The sequence below is a fragment of the Balaenoptera physalus genome, assembly GCF_965194825.1.
Source record: "Balaenoptera physalus genome assembly, chromosome: 16".
In the NCBI taxonomy this organism is placed as follows: domain Eukaryota; kingdom Metazoa; phylum Chordata; class Mammalia; order Artiodactyla; family Balaenopteridae; genus Balaenoptera; species Balaenoptera physalus.
The window spans coordinates 88,867,775-88,883,598 of NC_138898.1; the positions used below are offsets into that span (position 1 = coordinate 88,867,775).

A 15,824-nucleotide genomic window follows, 5' to 3' on the forward strand; every position below is an offset into this window, starting at 1 on the left:
TGCTCAGAGTTACCATGGCTTCAGATTTTCCAGAGAGGTTGGAAATCTGTATTTTAATGTGAAATCTTCCAATTTTTAAAGATTGACCTTTAATCCAAATCTAAAACACTGTTCTAGCTAGAACTTTATAAGTCAAAGATAAAAGTCTTGTTAGCCACCAGTCTTTATCCCTCATATAGAACACCTCCAATATGCCTGATAAGAAAAGGTGTCAGGGTAACAGGCTGGCCCCTGTTGAAAGCCACAGCAGGCCAGGCTGGTGGCCTAATCCTAATCCTCAGAACTCCCCCCTGTTCTGTAAAGCACTGAGTCCTCTGTGAAAACCCGGTATCTGCATGTCAGGAACAGTCTCCTCCTGGGTGGAAGACTGGGCTGAGGGACCCAGGAATTGCTCTTATTCCACAGCTCCGTGACCCAGTAAGACCCTTAGCAAGCCTGCCCTCCTATCACTGAGGAAATAATTGAAAGAAAGGGGCGACTTTGGAATAAACAGTCATCCTGTTGCTGGTTGAGTGGAGGGAGGTGTGGCCCACAGTGGGAAGTGCTCTCCAAGGTAACCCACGCTTCATTTTGTGACAAAACTTCCCAGGCCCTGGCAGTTCCACTGACTCGGTTCCTCAGTCCCATCCAGCCAGCAAACTGGGGGCCTGAGCATCTCTAGGAACTTGGTGAAGAAATAGGGTCTATTTCTTCAGCGGTGCTCCTAAGAAGCATTCCTCAGGCTGCTTTCCTCTCTAGAAGCAGAGAGCAGCGTGGGAGTTACCACGTGCAGCAGGGTGTGCGGCAGGCAGTCTGGCTTCTTCGCAGCCCCGTTTTCCTTTCTGCTCTCTCTTGTTCTTCTCCTGCCACCTCCCTTTTCTTCCCACACATGGAATTGATTATAAACGTTTCTCGTGTTCTGTTACCTTGTTTGGGTGCCATAGCATACGACTGCCCCTCGTTTTCATGTTGAATTGTCATCTTCTACCCTGAGAAAGGTTCTGTATTTGCTCAAAATAAAGTTCGAAAGGAAGGTCAGGCAAATACAAATCCCTCCGATTTCCTCTGGTAGCCACAGCCAGAGATTTTGTTCCATTTGTCCCGTTCCCATCAAAACCGGGATCAGCCCCGTTTCCTTGATTCTCACCAGGAGACCGATTGAATTCCAACCCAGCATCTGTTGGGGCTTCTGGGAACACAAAGCCATTCAGAAGTTCAGGGAAACAAAGCATGCCCTGTCATCCAGCCTTTTCTCTGGCTTAATTAACCGGCAAGGCCAGGAAGAATCTCTCATTTGTCCATGAGGGAGTTATCCCTTCGTGGTTTGGAGAGAAGTTGAGTTTTCATCCTTAATGACTAGAGATTGCTTGGGAACTGAACTAACTGCATATTAGAAAACTGTCAGTTATCTGTTAGTTGTCAGAAATAAGCTCAAAACATTCAACCAAGAGTCTTATAAAAACAAGATGTCTTTTTAAGAAGGAAAAAAGAAAAACAGAAGCAAACCAGTCACAACAAACCACAGTTTTCTAGCTTAGGGGTCAGAATGCACAGCCAAATCACAACACATAAATGAACAAACATTATTTTGCAGTGGGGAAATGGTTACCCCGGGACTTTACTGGACCCATATGTGCTGACTTTTTTCTTGTCCGTGAGTGGTAACTTAAGGGGGTTAACAAGTTACATCTTACTGTTAGAAGCCATGTTCAGAGCAATCATCTGGCAGTCCGGATTCTAGAAGTGGGGCAAAATTCATAAGAGCATTTTCACTTTAATACAAAACAAAGTCGGTATTTATCTTGGGTTTTGGCTACCAGAAACTGCACAGAATTGTTTTCTACAACTTCTTTGTTTTTTAAATACAAGAATTTGAAGCATGTTCAGTGCAAATAAAACCCTAGGGCTTTAACAGCCAGTTTACAATTTGGCACCATTATAAGTCTAGCCATTTGGTTAAGAGAATTATTTATTTTTCTCAAGGCTGCAGTGGATTGAACCTGACATTAATATGTGTTAATATATTTAATTCTTCGACAGTCCTCTAAGGCCAGTGTATCATCCCAGTTTTACAAATGAAGAAACTTGCAGAAGATTGTGGTCAGTAAAAGGTGGCATGAGGAATTCCCTGGTGGTCCAATGGTTAGAGCTCCACGCTTTCACTGCTGAGGGCGCAGGTTCAATCCCTGGTCTGGGAACTAAGATCCTGCATGCCAAATTAAAAAAAAAAAGACGTGGCATGTGTTGATCTCAGGTCTTCTGTTCTCTCAGCATCTTAAACAAAGCTGCTTTCTGCTTTCTCCCCTTAGTTGGCTCCAGCACCACCCAGCCTGGACCAGTGTCTGTCTTCCTGATGGGTCAGGGGCACGGAGGGCGCTGGGCACCTTTGAGACCCTTGTTTGAGTGGCCTGGGAAAGGCAGAGGAAATAAAAGTATTTCAGACAGGGTTGAGGAGGAAAAGGTGGAGATAATTTTAGGGAGTATCTTCAGAAAGATACTCCAGAGTTTAGCTCAGTAACTAATTTTCAGTTTCAGTTTTTTTTCCTTAACTTTTAAAATTTACCTTCTGTGAAGAAGATGGTAAAGTGAACACCCATGTTGCCCCATCACTTAACTTCCACAGTTGGCCTTAGCATTTTATTTCAAGTCACTGTTTTAAACACCATTGTTTCTGTTACAACATGGAGGCGGGACCACTTTCACATTCTGCAGATGAAGAAAACAAGATTCAGGTCACTTGGTAAAACCAGGCTGCAAATCCAGGTCTTCAGCCAGCTGTTAGCTCCTTCCACTCCCCAAGTCTCCACTCTCTGGAGCAAGAGGTCGCAAGTACGGGAGCTTGCTGATAGCTGCCTGCAGGGTCCCTGCACCCAGTGAATCAAGCAGGCCTCCGTAAAGGGATTGGCCCTCACTGGACCCTTCCCCATTGAGCAAGCTGCAGATGGTAGAAAGGGGCCTTGACAGTGTCCCCAGTCAGGTTTAGATGTCACTAGAGGATTGTACCAAGGAGGGCCACAGTGTGGCTCAGTCCGGTAAACATGGCATGTTGGCATGTGTCATGTTCAGCAGATGCCAGCAGGCCCCAGGCTGAGTGCTTGACCCTGACAGGAGTCACAACATGGCCACACCCCATGCTGCCTCCAGGTCCCTGGGGGGATCTCTAGACAGAAAGGTGTTTGCGTTCCAGGCCTCTGTGACCCGAGGAGATAGTTGCAGAAGCCAGCAGAGAGCCGTCCAGTCTTTGCTCCTCCCCAGCACATTATCCGGACCTCCTCCGCACCCCGTCCCCGGCCATTCCAGACCCCAGCTGCACAGCATGTGCCACTCCGGGCCGTGCTGCACCCTCCTCCCCCCAATTTCCTGTTGCAGGGGGACAGCTGGCGCTGGGGGGTTAGGGTCTGGTGTTGCTCGGCGATCTGCAGCCAATCTGGGAATAATTTGAAACTAAATCCTCAGCTCTTTGGAAGCCTTTTATGAAATCATTGCAAGTTTATTAACAACAGCTGTGGCCATACATGACCTGGATCCCAGCCCCAGCCCCAGCCCCACCCCCAAAATTGCAGGAGGGAAGCAGCAGTTGACTTGCAATTCTCAGTCACCTTTTTACAGGGAGGAAAAGCTAAATGAAGAAAAGTCACCACCCTCCCTTCATGATCACCAGAGGCTGGCAGCAGGCAAGCAGGCGGCCAGCTCTGGTGTCCAGAAATGCTGAAGAAAACGGGCTCAAAAGGATGTTTAAAAGCCTCTCAAGAACAAGCCGTGTGCTAAGTACTCAAACATTTATTTTAGGAACCTTCAGCCTGTGGCTGGCGATTGATGTCAATATCTGATTGGTGGAAACCTTCTCTGTTTCCCTTTAACCACTTGCAGTTTCTCATCCGTCTTTTTCTTCCGTCCAGACCCTGCTCCATGGGCAGAGCTGTGGGGCTTCATTGTTGAGGGACATGTTTTAAGGAGTTGGGGTTTGGGGTTGTTTTTCTTCATTAAAACCTCTCTGGTTATTCTCCCTCACTTCCTGCCGGCAGCTGGCGTGCTGAGTCGGTGTTTCGGAGAGGCCGGGCCCCTGCCATCCCCCTCATGCTCTTGCCGTGCCTCACTCCCTACCCACCTCCATGTGAAGCAAGCGTGTCAGAGTCTTCTGTGTTAGGCCAGCATTTCTGTATCTTGCTGAGCTCAGAGGAATTCAGGGAAAGGAAATAAAATCCTCTCACTGTTAAGATGCAGCCCCTCGTTTCTTTATATAAAGCATTCTTCCAGATCTGCTAGGCGGCGAGACTCCATGTCACTCTCTGCTGTGGTCCTTTGTCCTCAGCGCTGCATTCGGGGCGCCCTGTGGGTGCTGCGCGTGTTCCCATCCCAGCTCTCATTACGTTCAGCGGTGGCCTGTGGGTTCCCCTCCCAGAGTGGCCATGCGTAGTGATGGAAAGTGCTGCGGGGTTCACTTCTATCTAGCCTGGCGTTTCCTTATGCTCAGTCTGAGACTTGCTTATATGCATATTCTGTGGATCTGTTTAAAGGTTTTCACCAAGATGAGGAGGGGCCAGAAAGAGGGCAGAAAAGGCCTACTGGGTCCATCTTAAACCCCAAGCCAAAGGCCAAGGAGAGGAATGCTGGGGTGGGCATGTTGCCCTTGGTGGACATTCACTAGGGCCTGTGAATTTATTTATTTTTGGCTGCGTTGGGTCTTCGTTGCTGCCCATGGGGCTTTCTCCAGTTGTGGCGAACGGGGGCTACTCTTCGTTGCAATGCACGGGCTTCTCATTGAGGTGGCTTCTCTTGTTGCGGAGCACGGGTTCTAGGCGTGCGGGCTTCAGTAGTTGTGGCTCGCGGGCTCTAGAGCACAGGCTCAGTAGTTGTGGTGCACGGGCTTAGTTGCTTCGCAGCATGTGGGATCTTCCCAGACCAGGGCTCAAACCCGTGTCCCCTGCATTGGCAGGCAGATTCTTAACCACTGCGCCACTAGGGAAGTCCCAGGAATTACCTTTTTATTTGTGTTTTGTTAAACTCTTTTCCCCAAGATTGCTTTAATGTGTGTGAGAATCAAAACCCTGGCTTTTTGTGGAAGAAGGAGAAAATTCCATGGGACTCCAAGGTATACAAGTAACTTGGTGACCTCATGAGAAAACATGTCAACGAGGCAAGGACATCTGGAGATGGCCTGGAACAGTGCCCAGGTCAGGAGCGATAGGCGACTCAGTTACCATGAGCCAGTTAAGTCCTGTGGCCTCAGTGATGGAGCCTGGCCTGCACCTTAGGTTTCTGGTTTCTCCCCGAGCTCCCAGCTCCCACTCTGGGTGAGAAGGTTCTGCTGGCTTTGTCTCAAAGGCCAAGTGCTGGGGAAGCCAGTCAGAGACTGATGTTTCAAGTGATGGCACATGTACTTCTGGGTGAGCTGACCCCAGGAAAATGGGAATTTTTCAGGGAAGTGTCCCCTTCTCTGCTGTACTGGCTGTTCATCTCCTTGAGTAGAGGTGTTTTATTTTGCCCTGTTCCCTTCTTTTATTCAGTGGAGAAAGGAGATTTCAGAGTTCTGCACATCCCAAAGAGAAGGAACTCTTAATATTTCAAAGAGAGCAAGATACACTCTAGAACAAAGCAGGGCCTAAAAATAGTCACCTCTGACAATTCTCAGGGCAGGCAGAGTACTCTGGGCCCCTCCAGTCATACTGTTCCAGAAGCTTCTATTCAGAAACTAGTGGTTTAAGTGCTTGAGAGCTCAGGCTTTGAGAAGGCCTGGATTCAAACCTTACTATGTGTGGGACTTCCCTGGCAGTCCAGTGGTTAAGACTCCGTGCTTCCAATGCAGGGGGCGTGGGTTCGATCCCTGATCAGAAAAAATATTTTTAAAAAACCTCAGTTTCCTCATTTGTAATATGGGTATTAATTAATAGTACCTAACTCCTGGATTGTTATGAAATCTATGTGAGATGCTTAGAATAGGAGCTGGCACACAGTAAGCCATTATTGCTACCACTGTGCTTGGCACTTTATAAAAAGTGAGATCATTTGCTTCTCACAGTAAACCTGCTTTGGAAATGATTAGGCTCCAGGTTAAGTCGTGTTGGGTAGAGGGGTCCCCAAGCCAAGGTCTGTGGAACCCCAAAGCTGGAGTTCTTCCCATCACACCAGCTGCCTGCCTGTTAGGAAGCCAGTGCTGCTTTAAGATAAAATTCACTGCGGTGGGGGCCGCTCCAGCATGCCTGGATTTCCTGTAAGTGACTCAGGCCCTGCAGGGGGGCTGGAGGACAGTTAATTCTGTGATCCAGCCCACACACCCCTGGCCCTCTCATCATCTTTTTTCCTCCTATTGTTCCCTGTTTCCAGCAGGTTAGGTGTGTCCTAGATTTGCAGAATAGCAAGACTTTTTCCCAAGTGTCCTTATTCACCGTGAATGATGACACTTGGGATGCCTAGAATGTTTCCCAAGGGAACTCACCTCTAGAAAAGCCTTAATATCCCCATGTATCACTTACCCAACCCAAGAAGTGTTCTGATGAGGGACCAGTCCTCATGTTTCATCTCAAGATCAACCCTAAACCTACCTTCACTCTTTTTTTTTAGCATTATTAACTTTTTAAATTGTGGTACAGTAAAATTTGCCAGTTTTAAAGTGTACAATTCAGTCTGCCTTCACTTTTTTTTTAATTTTTTTAAAATTTTATTTATTTTTATTTTTTATTTATGTATTTTTGGCTGCATTGGGTCTTCATTGCTGTGCGCAGGCTTTCTCTAGTTGCGGTGAGCAGGGGCTACTCTTCGTTATGGTGTGCAGGCTTCTCATTGTGGTGGCTTCTCTTGTTGCAGAGCACGGGCTCTAGGTGCTCAGGCTTCAGTAGTTGTAGCACGCAGGCTCAGTAGTTGTGGCACATGGGCTTAGTTGCTCCGTGGCATGTGGGATCTTCCCGGACCAGGGCTCGAACCCGTGTCCCCTGCACTGGCAGGCGAATTCTCAACCACTGCACCACCAGGGAAGCCCATGCCTTCACTCTTGACTTGAGGAATTTTAAATACTCAAGGGAAACTGCTTATGGAAGGAAATTCTACCCCAGATGAAGAAAAAAGTCTTCCCCCTTAGAGTCTAACATATTTGGCTGAAAATGTAATTTTTATCTTTAAAAAAATATATTAAAATGTGTTTTAGTTCTTAGTTTCGAAATATAGTGTCCTGTGACTCCAACCAGTTGGAGAAAGTTGAAATCTGAAACGCTTAACCCATATTCTAGGTGTAACTAACAATTCGCTCATTCTTTATGGTAACAATCACTGCTCAAAATAGTTGAGTGCTGACATTTTCTTGTGAAATACAGACTGTATTTAGACTGTAAGAGCACTACCTAAACAGGGAAAGCTAGAGCTTAAGGACAAATAGTCCTGAGTCCACTTAACAAATCAGGAGAGTGATCAGAGCAAAGGAAGGAAGGGAAGAGCCTCCAGGTAGCTCTCTTCAAAAGGTGAAGAACTCAAGGCTCTAAGGCTTCTCCCACCCCCCAACCCCGGAAGAGCTCTCAGTGACGGCCTGGGAGTTTCTGCCAGCTGGTGGACCTGGCTGCTCTGTCCTCCAGAGAGCTAGCAGATCTGTATCAGGACGCTCAACTCACACTTGCCTGTGCAAGTGCCTCAGACCCACCTAAGGGAATTCTTACATTGCATTTATTCAGGGGCGAACTTTACCAGGAGCATTCGGATTTATCACAGGAAACTTAGTATTGATAAAAATCGGTCAGATGCCCTGTTCATCCATACCCTTAACAGTGCTATAAGAGACCTGGAATCTTCTACTCAGAAAGTATCCCTCATTCTTCATTTATCCTGACAGAAATGTCACAAGACAGTCTGAGGGGAAAGAGGGGGTGGGGGTCAGGGGTTAGTCTTTAATGCTGTGAAATTGCTCTTTAAGCCCATGTAGAATTCCAAAGTGGAATGCCAGCTGGAATTGTGATCACAGCACAAAAATAGAAGCTCCATGAGGGAAGGGACCAGGTCTGCCTTATTCTTAGCTGTACATCCAGTTCAGTGCCTGATGCATACTGGACACGCAATACATATTCTTGAATGAAAGCATACATATACCCTCCACGTTTTCAAATCAAACGACAGGGACAGGGAACCTGCAAAGTAGTTTTCTGTGGATTTTCTGCAGGAAAGGTATTTGAGTGACACTGCCTAGTCCGCCGCCAACTAACCATAACTTTGAACAACTTACCTGATCTGGGACCTTACTTTCTGTGGTAGAAGGAAGTTAGAATGGCTGGTTTCTAAGGTGCCTTCCTGTGCCATCAGAGGCCTTAGGTGTCCCTCTGGGTACTGATGGGCGTGACCACATTTAGGTGATGTGATAGAAGAGGGATGAGATAGTGGGGGTGGGGTTGAGGGTGATGGTGATGTAGTACTAATAGTTATAATTAATAAATGACCAGAGGCAGGAAACCTCACTCATACCATAAAGAAGCCACTGAGAGAAATGTTAGGGCATCTCCCAATCTTTACCACTTTTTCTTGAAACTTTTCATCTTTCTGAAATCTTTATTCCTGCCATTTTTCACAACTTTCCTGTCTTTAATAAGGAGTACTTGCTTTGTGCTGGGTCCTTTACACAGTTGAGCTCATGAGGTCCTTACAACAGCCCATTTTACAGGTGAGATACCCAGACTCAGACGTTCAGGAATTTGCCCACGTCACTCAGTGAGCAGTGCAGAGCAGCACCTCTCCTACTTTCCATTTTTCTAGATTACTCTTTTTTTTTTTTTTTTTTTTTTTAATCTTTTTTCCTAGACTTGCCACTGGCACCAAAATGAAGATGTTTGCCAGCTCCTAATCTAGATAGTGGTAGAATTTATCTTGACATTCACATGGAGAACTTCAGACTGCCTCCACCAAAGCCTGCTGCATTACTGGAGCCCTTAGTGTTGATTGGCTTAGTGATTACTGTGTAGAGTAGTAAGTTTCCTCATTTGGAGTGTTCACAAAGAGGCTGGATGACCATGTCTTAGGGTTTTTTATTTTGTTTTGTCTTTTTTTTTTTTTTTTAAGATTTATTGATTGATTGATTGATTGATTGGTATGTTGGGTCTTCGTTTCTGTGCTAGGGCTTTCCGTAGTTGCGGCAAGCGGGGGCCACTCTTCATCGCGGTGCGCGGGCTTCTCACTATTGTGGCCTCTCTTGTTGCGGAGCACAGGCTCCAGACGCGCAGGCTCAGTAGTTGTGGCTCACGGGCCTAGTTGCTCCGCGGCATGTGGGATCTTCCCAGACCAGGGCGCGAACCCGTGTCCCCCGCATTAGCAGGCGGATTCTCAACCACTGCGCCACCAGGGAAGCCCTGTCTTAGGGTTTTTATAGAGTAGGTGTCCAGTACACACTGAGTGAGTGACACTCATGACTCCAGAATCATGGAGGGGCCATAACTGTCTGTGAAATCACAAGTTACCATCTTGGTTATGACATTAGTAACTGCCCATTGCATGCAGACTGCCCATTGCCCAGCTCCACGCTGAGGCTTCTGTGCTCTCCCCTGGTCCAAGGTTTTCCAGGTGTTCTTTCCAGCTCATGCGCTCCCTTCTGTGGCCCTCCATTCACGTCCCAGAAGTTCCATGGGTGACGTCAGCCAGTCAAGAGCATCCAATCAGCATGAAAAATCCAGAGTTATCACTGACAGTATTCCAACCCAGACCACACTGGCCGTGTGGAGAGGCCTTGCCTGATGCGTCGTCTGGGGCAACACACGTGTCTAGCAGGCTTCTGGAAGTCCTGAAACTTGGCTCGTGCTTCCCCGTCCCACATTGGGCACCACTGCCCTTCTCCTTACTTCTTCCCAGCTTGACTGCCCTTAACTCCTGGAGAAACTACTGCAAGACCCTAGGAAGCAGAACATGCCTGCCTGTCTCTCGGTTTGATCAGTGCACTTGCCACGCTCAGGTTGTGGCTGCAGTGTCTACTCTGCTCTTTGTCGAGCCCCAGCTCGTGATGGGTAGACTTAAGTCCCATGCCCTCCGTGGCCGTGCTGGTCCAGCAGCAGCCCTGCCGCTGGCAGCAAAGACATGCAGCGTATTGGTGGTGGTTTCAATCCAGCGAGTGTCCTTTCAGTCCCCAGCCATTTTGCAGGGCCGCTGAGGAGTGGGTTGAACCCCCAGCACATTACACAGAACAGGCATGGTTCAGGTTGTCTGTCCCGGGCCAGCAGCCCAGTTCACGGTGCCTGGGGCAGGTGGAGATGGGGGAACTGTATGTGGCACAGACCCCAGAGTTTCCCTGGTGAAGCCCACACATCTGCCTGTACCCAGAGCGCCTCTTTGGCTCCTGTCCCCAGGCTGGGATAATCCAAGTCTGAATTGCCCATTAGGGAAGCAGGCCTACCAAGCCTGAGTTTGGGAAGGGGAGATGGTGAGGTCTGCAGGGGAGTTGTTCTTAAACTGCTGTGCCCTTCCTTGTGGCCCAGGCCACTGTTCTGCTGGCAGCATGCTGCTCCTTCTACAGCCCACCACTGTCTAGGAGCTAAAGGCCAGCTTCAGGGCTCAGCAGGCCTGCATAGTCTTTTGTCCAGCTCAGTTCGGGGAGCCGGCAAGACTTGCGGGCTCTACAGAGACGGCTTCTGTGCTCAGAGTTTGTAGACTCAAGATCTGAAACTCCTCAGGCCCTGCCCACTCCAGACTCACCCCCATCCCAAATCCTTGGGTTATCAGTCTGCCCGCTCCGAGCTGTGGGAAGTTCTTACCTTACAGCTGAGTGAACAGAGCAGGCTCTCTTAGCCCAGCCCCCAGACAGCCATGTGCAGTGCACAGACCCGCTCCTTGGTCCCAGCCTTTCAGATGGGTTTCCTCATGGGAACACCGTCTAATGATAAAGGAAGAAGATTCCCGGGGAACTGGGAATGGGTGGTATGCAAGCCCACGACCTCGCTGGTCAGCAGCAGGTTTCTGGCTTAGCCCCATTGCTGATGGGCAGCAAGCCGGCGTCCCGGGAGGGCCTCAGCGCTGCATGGAGCTGGCTGAGAGCAAGCCAGCCAGCTTGATCTTCTTTCCTTTCTCCTAGGAAGATGATGAGAAGCTAATTGAGGAAATCCAGAAGGAGGCCGAAGAGGAACAGAAAAGAAAGAATGGAGGCAAGTGCTCCCCAAGACGGGCCCTGTGCTCACTCACTCCATGTGCACAGGGGAGGAGGGGACCCCGCTGCTGGCTTGCATCGGGATCCTGGCATTCCACTCAGCCAGGGACCACCAGGGAGTGCTGTCCCTCAGGTGGCCGCTGATAGACCCCACCCATATATCCAGCTCCCTCTGGGAAAGGCCCTGAAAGCATAGAGACAGTTTCAGCAGCTCCTTGATGGCCAGGAGGTCCCAAGGGGTGAGTTTGAGCTTAGGAAGCAAATAGAAGCCAAAGCAGACTTAAAAAGACAGTAGGCCTCTGTGAGGTTACAGAGGAATGAAATGGAGTTTCTGTAAGTGGCCATCCACGGCCTGCCTCTAAAGGAAATTCTCTCACAGAAGCTCCACCTGTTCTGAGCTGGATCAGTCTTCCCCCTTCCAAGGTGATCCTTGTGGGGTGTGACACTCGGTGGGAAGTATGGTTTTGTCCTCGGTGATGGCTGGTGAGGGGGCTGTTGCACCCATGCGTGCATGCTACGTTTGGGGCTTTAATCGGCCTTATTCTGGCCTGGCCACCTCTCCTGTGTCCACAGGGAAGAATGATGCTGAAAGTTGGAGGCTCCTGGTCTGGCCTCATGCTCCAGGCTGTCAGCCTACAGCTCAGGGCCCCTGGGACCAGGATCAGGATATGCGGTTCTGGTTCCAGGCCAGATCCGAGCACAGTGGGATTTAACTGTTTTCTGTACTAAATCCCGTCTTCTTTTCAGAGAATACCTTCAAACGCATTGGGCCCCCCTTGGAGAAGCCTCCAGAGAAAGTCCAGAGGATCGAAGCCCTGCCGAGGCCCGTCCCACAGAACCTGCACCAGCCACAGATCCCCCCCTACGCCTTTGTGCACCCAGCCTTCCCCCTGCCTCCCGTCCGGCCCATGTTCAACAACTTCCCCCTCAACATGGGCCCCATCCCAGCGCCCTATGTGCCCCCTCTGCCCAATGTACGAGTCAACTACGACTTCGCCCCCGTCCACGTGCCGCTGGAGCACAACCTGCCTATGCACTTTGGCCCCCAGCCGCGGCATCGCTTCTGATACCCAGGCCCCACCCCTCCCGGGAGCCCCGCCAAGCATCCCGTGCAGGCTGGAGGCTGGATAGATGCTCCTTCGCCCCCAAGGCTGATGGCTGTGTCCATGCCTGCTAAGTAGGGATGACGGACTTGCCTGTTGAATAGATAGGCTGGATTTCTTCCTGGGAAGGGCCACTGCTCCTTGAAAAGTGATCAGCAGGCTGGTACCCTCCGGGTGCCCGTAACAGGATTGGGCCAGAGATAAGGGACAGCAAAACCCTCTTCCTGAAGAGTTCTGCCGTCCTAGCAGCCAACGTGGTGGCCCTGGGCCACAAGGTAGCCCGTCTCTGTCACTCACGTCCCTGCAGAAATAGATGAAGGGAAATGTTTGCCTCCATCCCCTCCCCCTGGCAGACAACAGAAGTCTCTCAGTTAAAAACCACGTAAGCCTTCCTTACCATAGCAGTGTGATCCATAAACAAAGTGAAGTAACAAGTAGTGCAGCTTCGAGAGAGCTGAGAGCTCGGGACCATGTCGTGGAGGCCTGGTTCTTCTACCCACCTCGCTCTGAAGCCCACCTAGAGTGAGGTGCACCCCACTGCCCTGAGCCGGTTGGTCTAAGTGGCAGAGCGATGTCCACAGACCTGGGAGCGCCGCTCAGGTTGGGGAGGCTGTGGACCGTGTCCAAGTGCAGAACCCAGGCCTCCACCGCAGTGATTGTTCCAGGGTCTCGCCCTCCCTCTTGGTCCTCTCGGATGAGACCACAGAGAGCCATCTCATGCAGTGGGATGTTTGTAGTTTATCTAAAGAAACATTTGCTGTTTACTCACTTTGAACTTTTCCAGTTTTCTGTGGCCTACTAGAGTTTCTCTCCCTCAGTCTCTGGAAAGTCAAAGAAATCTGTTGCCCCGTGCCTGGCAGTTGATGAGGGTGGGATGGTCCTGAAATTTTTGCCAACCACAAGATCTTTTGAAGTGGCTGTGACAGAGGCCTGGTGGCTTTCCCAGGGAGCCGTGTTTGCCACCACCCAGGTAATGAACAGATTCTCCCCTAAGGTATGGTGGCGCTGGCTTTCCCCAGCAGGTAGATGACCCAGGTTGCGCTCGGCAGCTACCCTTTCCTGAGGTCAGGTGAGTCCGGCTGTGGGTTTGCTTGGGAGTCCCCGCCATGTTCCCAGTTGCCTTTTTCTGTCCAGCCCCAGCCAGGTGTTTGAGCCTCACCCCAGCCACCTGCTGCTCTGCAGTACTTCGTGCTCCAGCCCATGTGCAGCGCAGAGGCCTCAGTGGGGAATGAACCTGCCTGGCTCCCTGTGTTGGCCTGCGTTCCTCTTGCTGAAGCTCTGATGGCTATGGGGTTCCCAGAAGTTCACACACACAGACCTCAGGAGGGGACACACCTGGGACCAGGCATCACCGTCTGGTCACCCGTTGCCATCAGCCTCTCAGATGTTTTTCAGAGATTAAAATGGAGAGGTGATGTGCCAGGTTGCCTGTTACTGCTGTCTTTCCTCTGGGTTTGGGGTTTGCGGATAGGTGGCCCCCAAGGCTTGGGGTGGGGGGGGCGCATGAAGAGAGGCTACACTGAGTCTCTGCTGCCAGGAGCCTTTCCCTACCGGGCTTCCTGCCCCTGCCCTTGGGGCACAGCAACAGGATTTATTCAAGTACCTTTAAAGCATGTTCCCCGTGCTTCCCCAAGGGAGGGTCTCTGAGGGCTGTGAACTGCCAACAGATGTCCCACCGGATGGGGAGGGTGACCCCCGGTGCTGTCAACCTGCCCCACTGGTGACAGTGCTCACCCCAGCCCACCAGAACCTTCTGGGTCTCTGACCCGATTCATCATCCAACGAAGGAACCAGCTTCCACCTCTTCCCTGCAGCCCAGGGTATGTGGCTCCACGGAGGTCCTGGGGCAGCGGCAAGGACAGACTTTGGGCTGGTGTCGCATGCCCTTGACACTGTGGTCCAGCAGCTGCCCTAGGACCTGGCATGCGAAGGTCCAAAGGTTGCCGCACAGGAGGGAGACCAGAATAATTCCCCCAAGGCCAAACTGAAGACTTGTCTTTTGAGATGAGTTCTGGCTGTTTTTAGCCACACGAGGCAGCTAGGGAGCCACTCCTGCCTTTCTGAGCCGAGGGCGCCTGATTTCTATCGTTCCTCCTTGAGCCGGGCTGTGGAGTGGCTCGCAGCTCTGCAGGTGTAGCGCAGTCACTTTTGCCTCAAGTTCTGACCCAAGCATGAGCCCCTCATGTCTGCAAAATGACCCTGTAGGTGCCTCGTGTCTTGGAGAAGCAGTCTGTACTAGTGATGGGGTTGGGGAGAGAGGGCGCCATAACCATCAGACAAACCAGTCAGTGGCTGCAAGATGCAAATGACAGGACACCCCCCACCCCGAGATCAGCCCCTGTCTGGGGGACAGAGCAGTCCCGGAGGCAGCCTGGCACCTTCCCCTCTGGGCTGCCTTGCTTGCTCGCTGGAGCGAGAGACTGCCCAGCAACAGTCCCATTCTTGCCTTAAAACTGGAGAGAGGAATCTAGTATTTGCACTTAGCAAAAGATTTTAAAACTTAAAAAAATGTGCATGACCTGTCACTTTGTATAAAAATAGCAAAAACGATTAGTTTATTAAATTCTGTTCTTTACCTTCTGGTAGTAAAGATACATAAAATTATTGTTTACCAATAAAGATGTTAAAAAATAATAATTGTTTAAACTACTGTGTGTAAAAAGCCTGTACCATATGTAACTTGGTTTTTTTGTAAATAAATGTTTGTGCAGACTGCTCTCTGGTTTCGTTTCTCCACACGGCCTGATCAGGCAGGCCCCACAACCCCACAAAGTTACAGGGGCTGCTCAGACTGAAAGCCAGCGGATTCCAGGGGAGTGGTAACACCTCACTTAACACTGCTCACCCAGAGCGGAGGTCGGGAGGCTGCTGGAGAGCTGCAGGATCTCATCCCAAAGGAGCCCCGAGGGGCTGGGCCTGCTCAGGAGGAAGGTCAGGTGATCCATTACGCTAACCCTGCCTGGGTGGCTGCCCAGGTTGGGTTGGGCACAAAGGGATTTTTTTATTTGTTTTTCAGTACAGAATCCCCTTCAAGAAAGTATGGTCAGCCCCTCTTCCAGGCCCCTGCAGCAAGCCACTGACTCGGCCCTGGAGATGGATGCAAAAGGGAGAAGCCTCATTCAGACAGGAGGCCAGTCCTGAGAACACGGAGCCCCTAGGCAGAGAAGCTGCAGGTACACCCCCTTCCACACACTTCCTGCCACCTGCCAGGCCTGGAGGGTACCCTGGGCACAGGTGGATCACAGCACGCTCGGGCTCAAACTGCCACCTGCCAGGCCTGGAGGGTACCCTGAGCACGGCGGACCACAGCGCACTCGGGGTCAGATGTTGAGAAAACACGCTATCCTCTTCTCCACTTGCAACTTTTTACTGAGTGACATCTTTTTTTTTTTTTAATTGCACGTCTGAAAAAGGTGTACTGAAGTAAACCCAAGACAAAAGTTACCTGCATTCCCAGCTTCTAAATCGGTGTATTTTTAAATATACCCATGCCATCTAGTTCTTGTTCCTGTACATGTTCCATATTTACATATTTGCAGCAATATCATAGACTATTCTACAGTTTCCATCAGTAGATAAGTAATGTTTTTTTCCCGCAATCTGCTACCATCTTTTTTTCCCATTCTCCATTCAAGTAACCACAG

The 15,824-nt window shown here is 50.2% G+C and overlaps 1 protein-coding gene across 3 annotated transcripts in view; it reads left to right on the top strand.

The window, feature by feature from the left end:
- The window catches only part of RNF216 (ring finger protein 216), a 170,269-nt gene extending 155,374 nt beyond the window's left edge, over positions 1-14,895 (top strand). For all 3 annotated transcript variants that reach the window (XM_082431537.1, XM_082431538.1, XM_082431539.1), the window contains 2 exons: positions 11,006-11,075; positions 11,825-14,895. In XM_082431537.1, the coding sequence (XP_082287663.1) occupies positions 11,006-11,075; positions 11,825-12,144 (390 nt within the window). In that variant the 3' untranslated portion in view covers positions 12,145-14,895. The remainder of the gene's footprint in view (positions 1-11,005; positions 11,076-11,824) is intronic.
- The last annotated feature ends 929 nt before the right edge of the window (positions 14,896-15,824 follow it).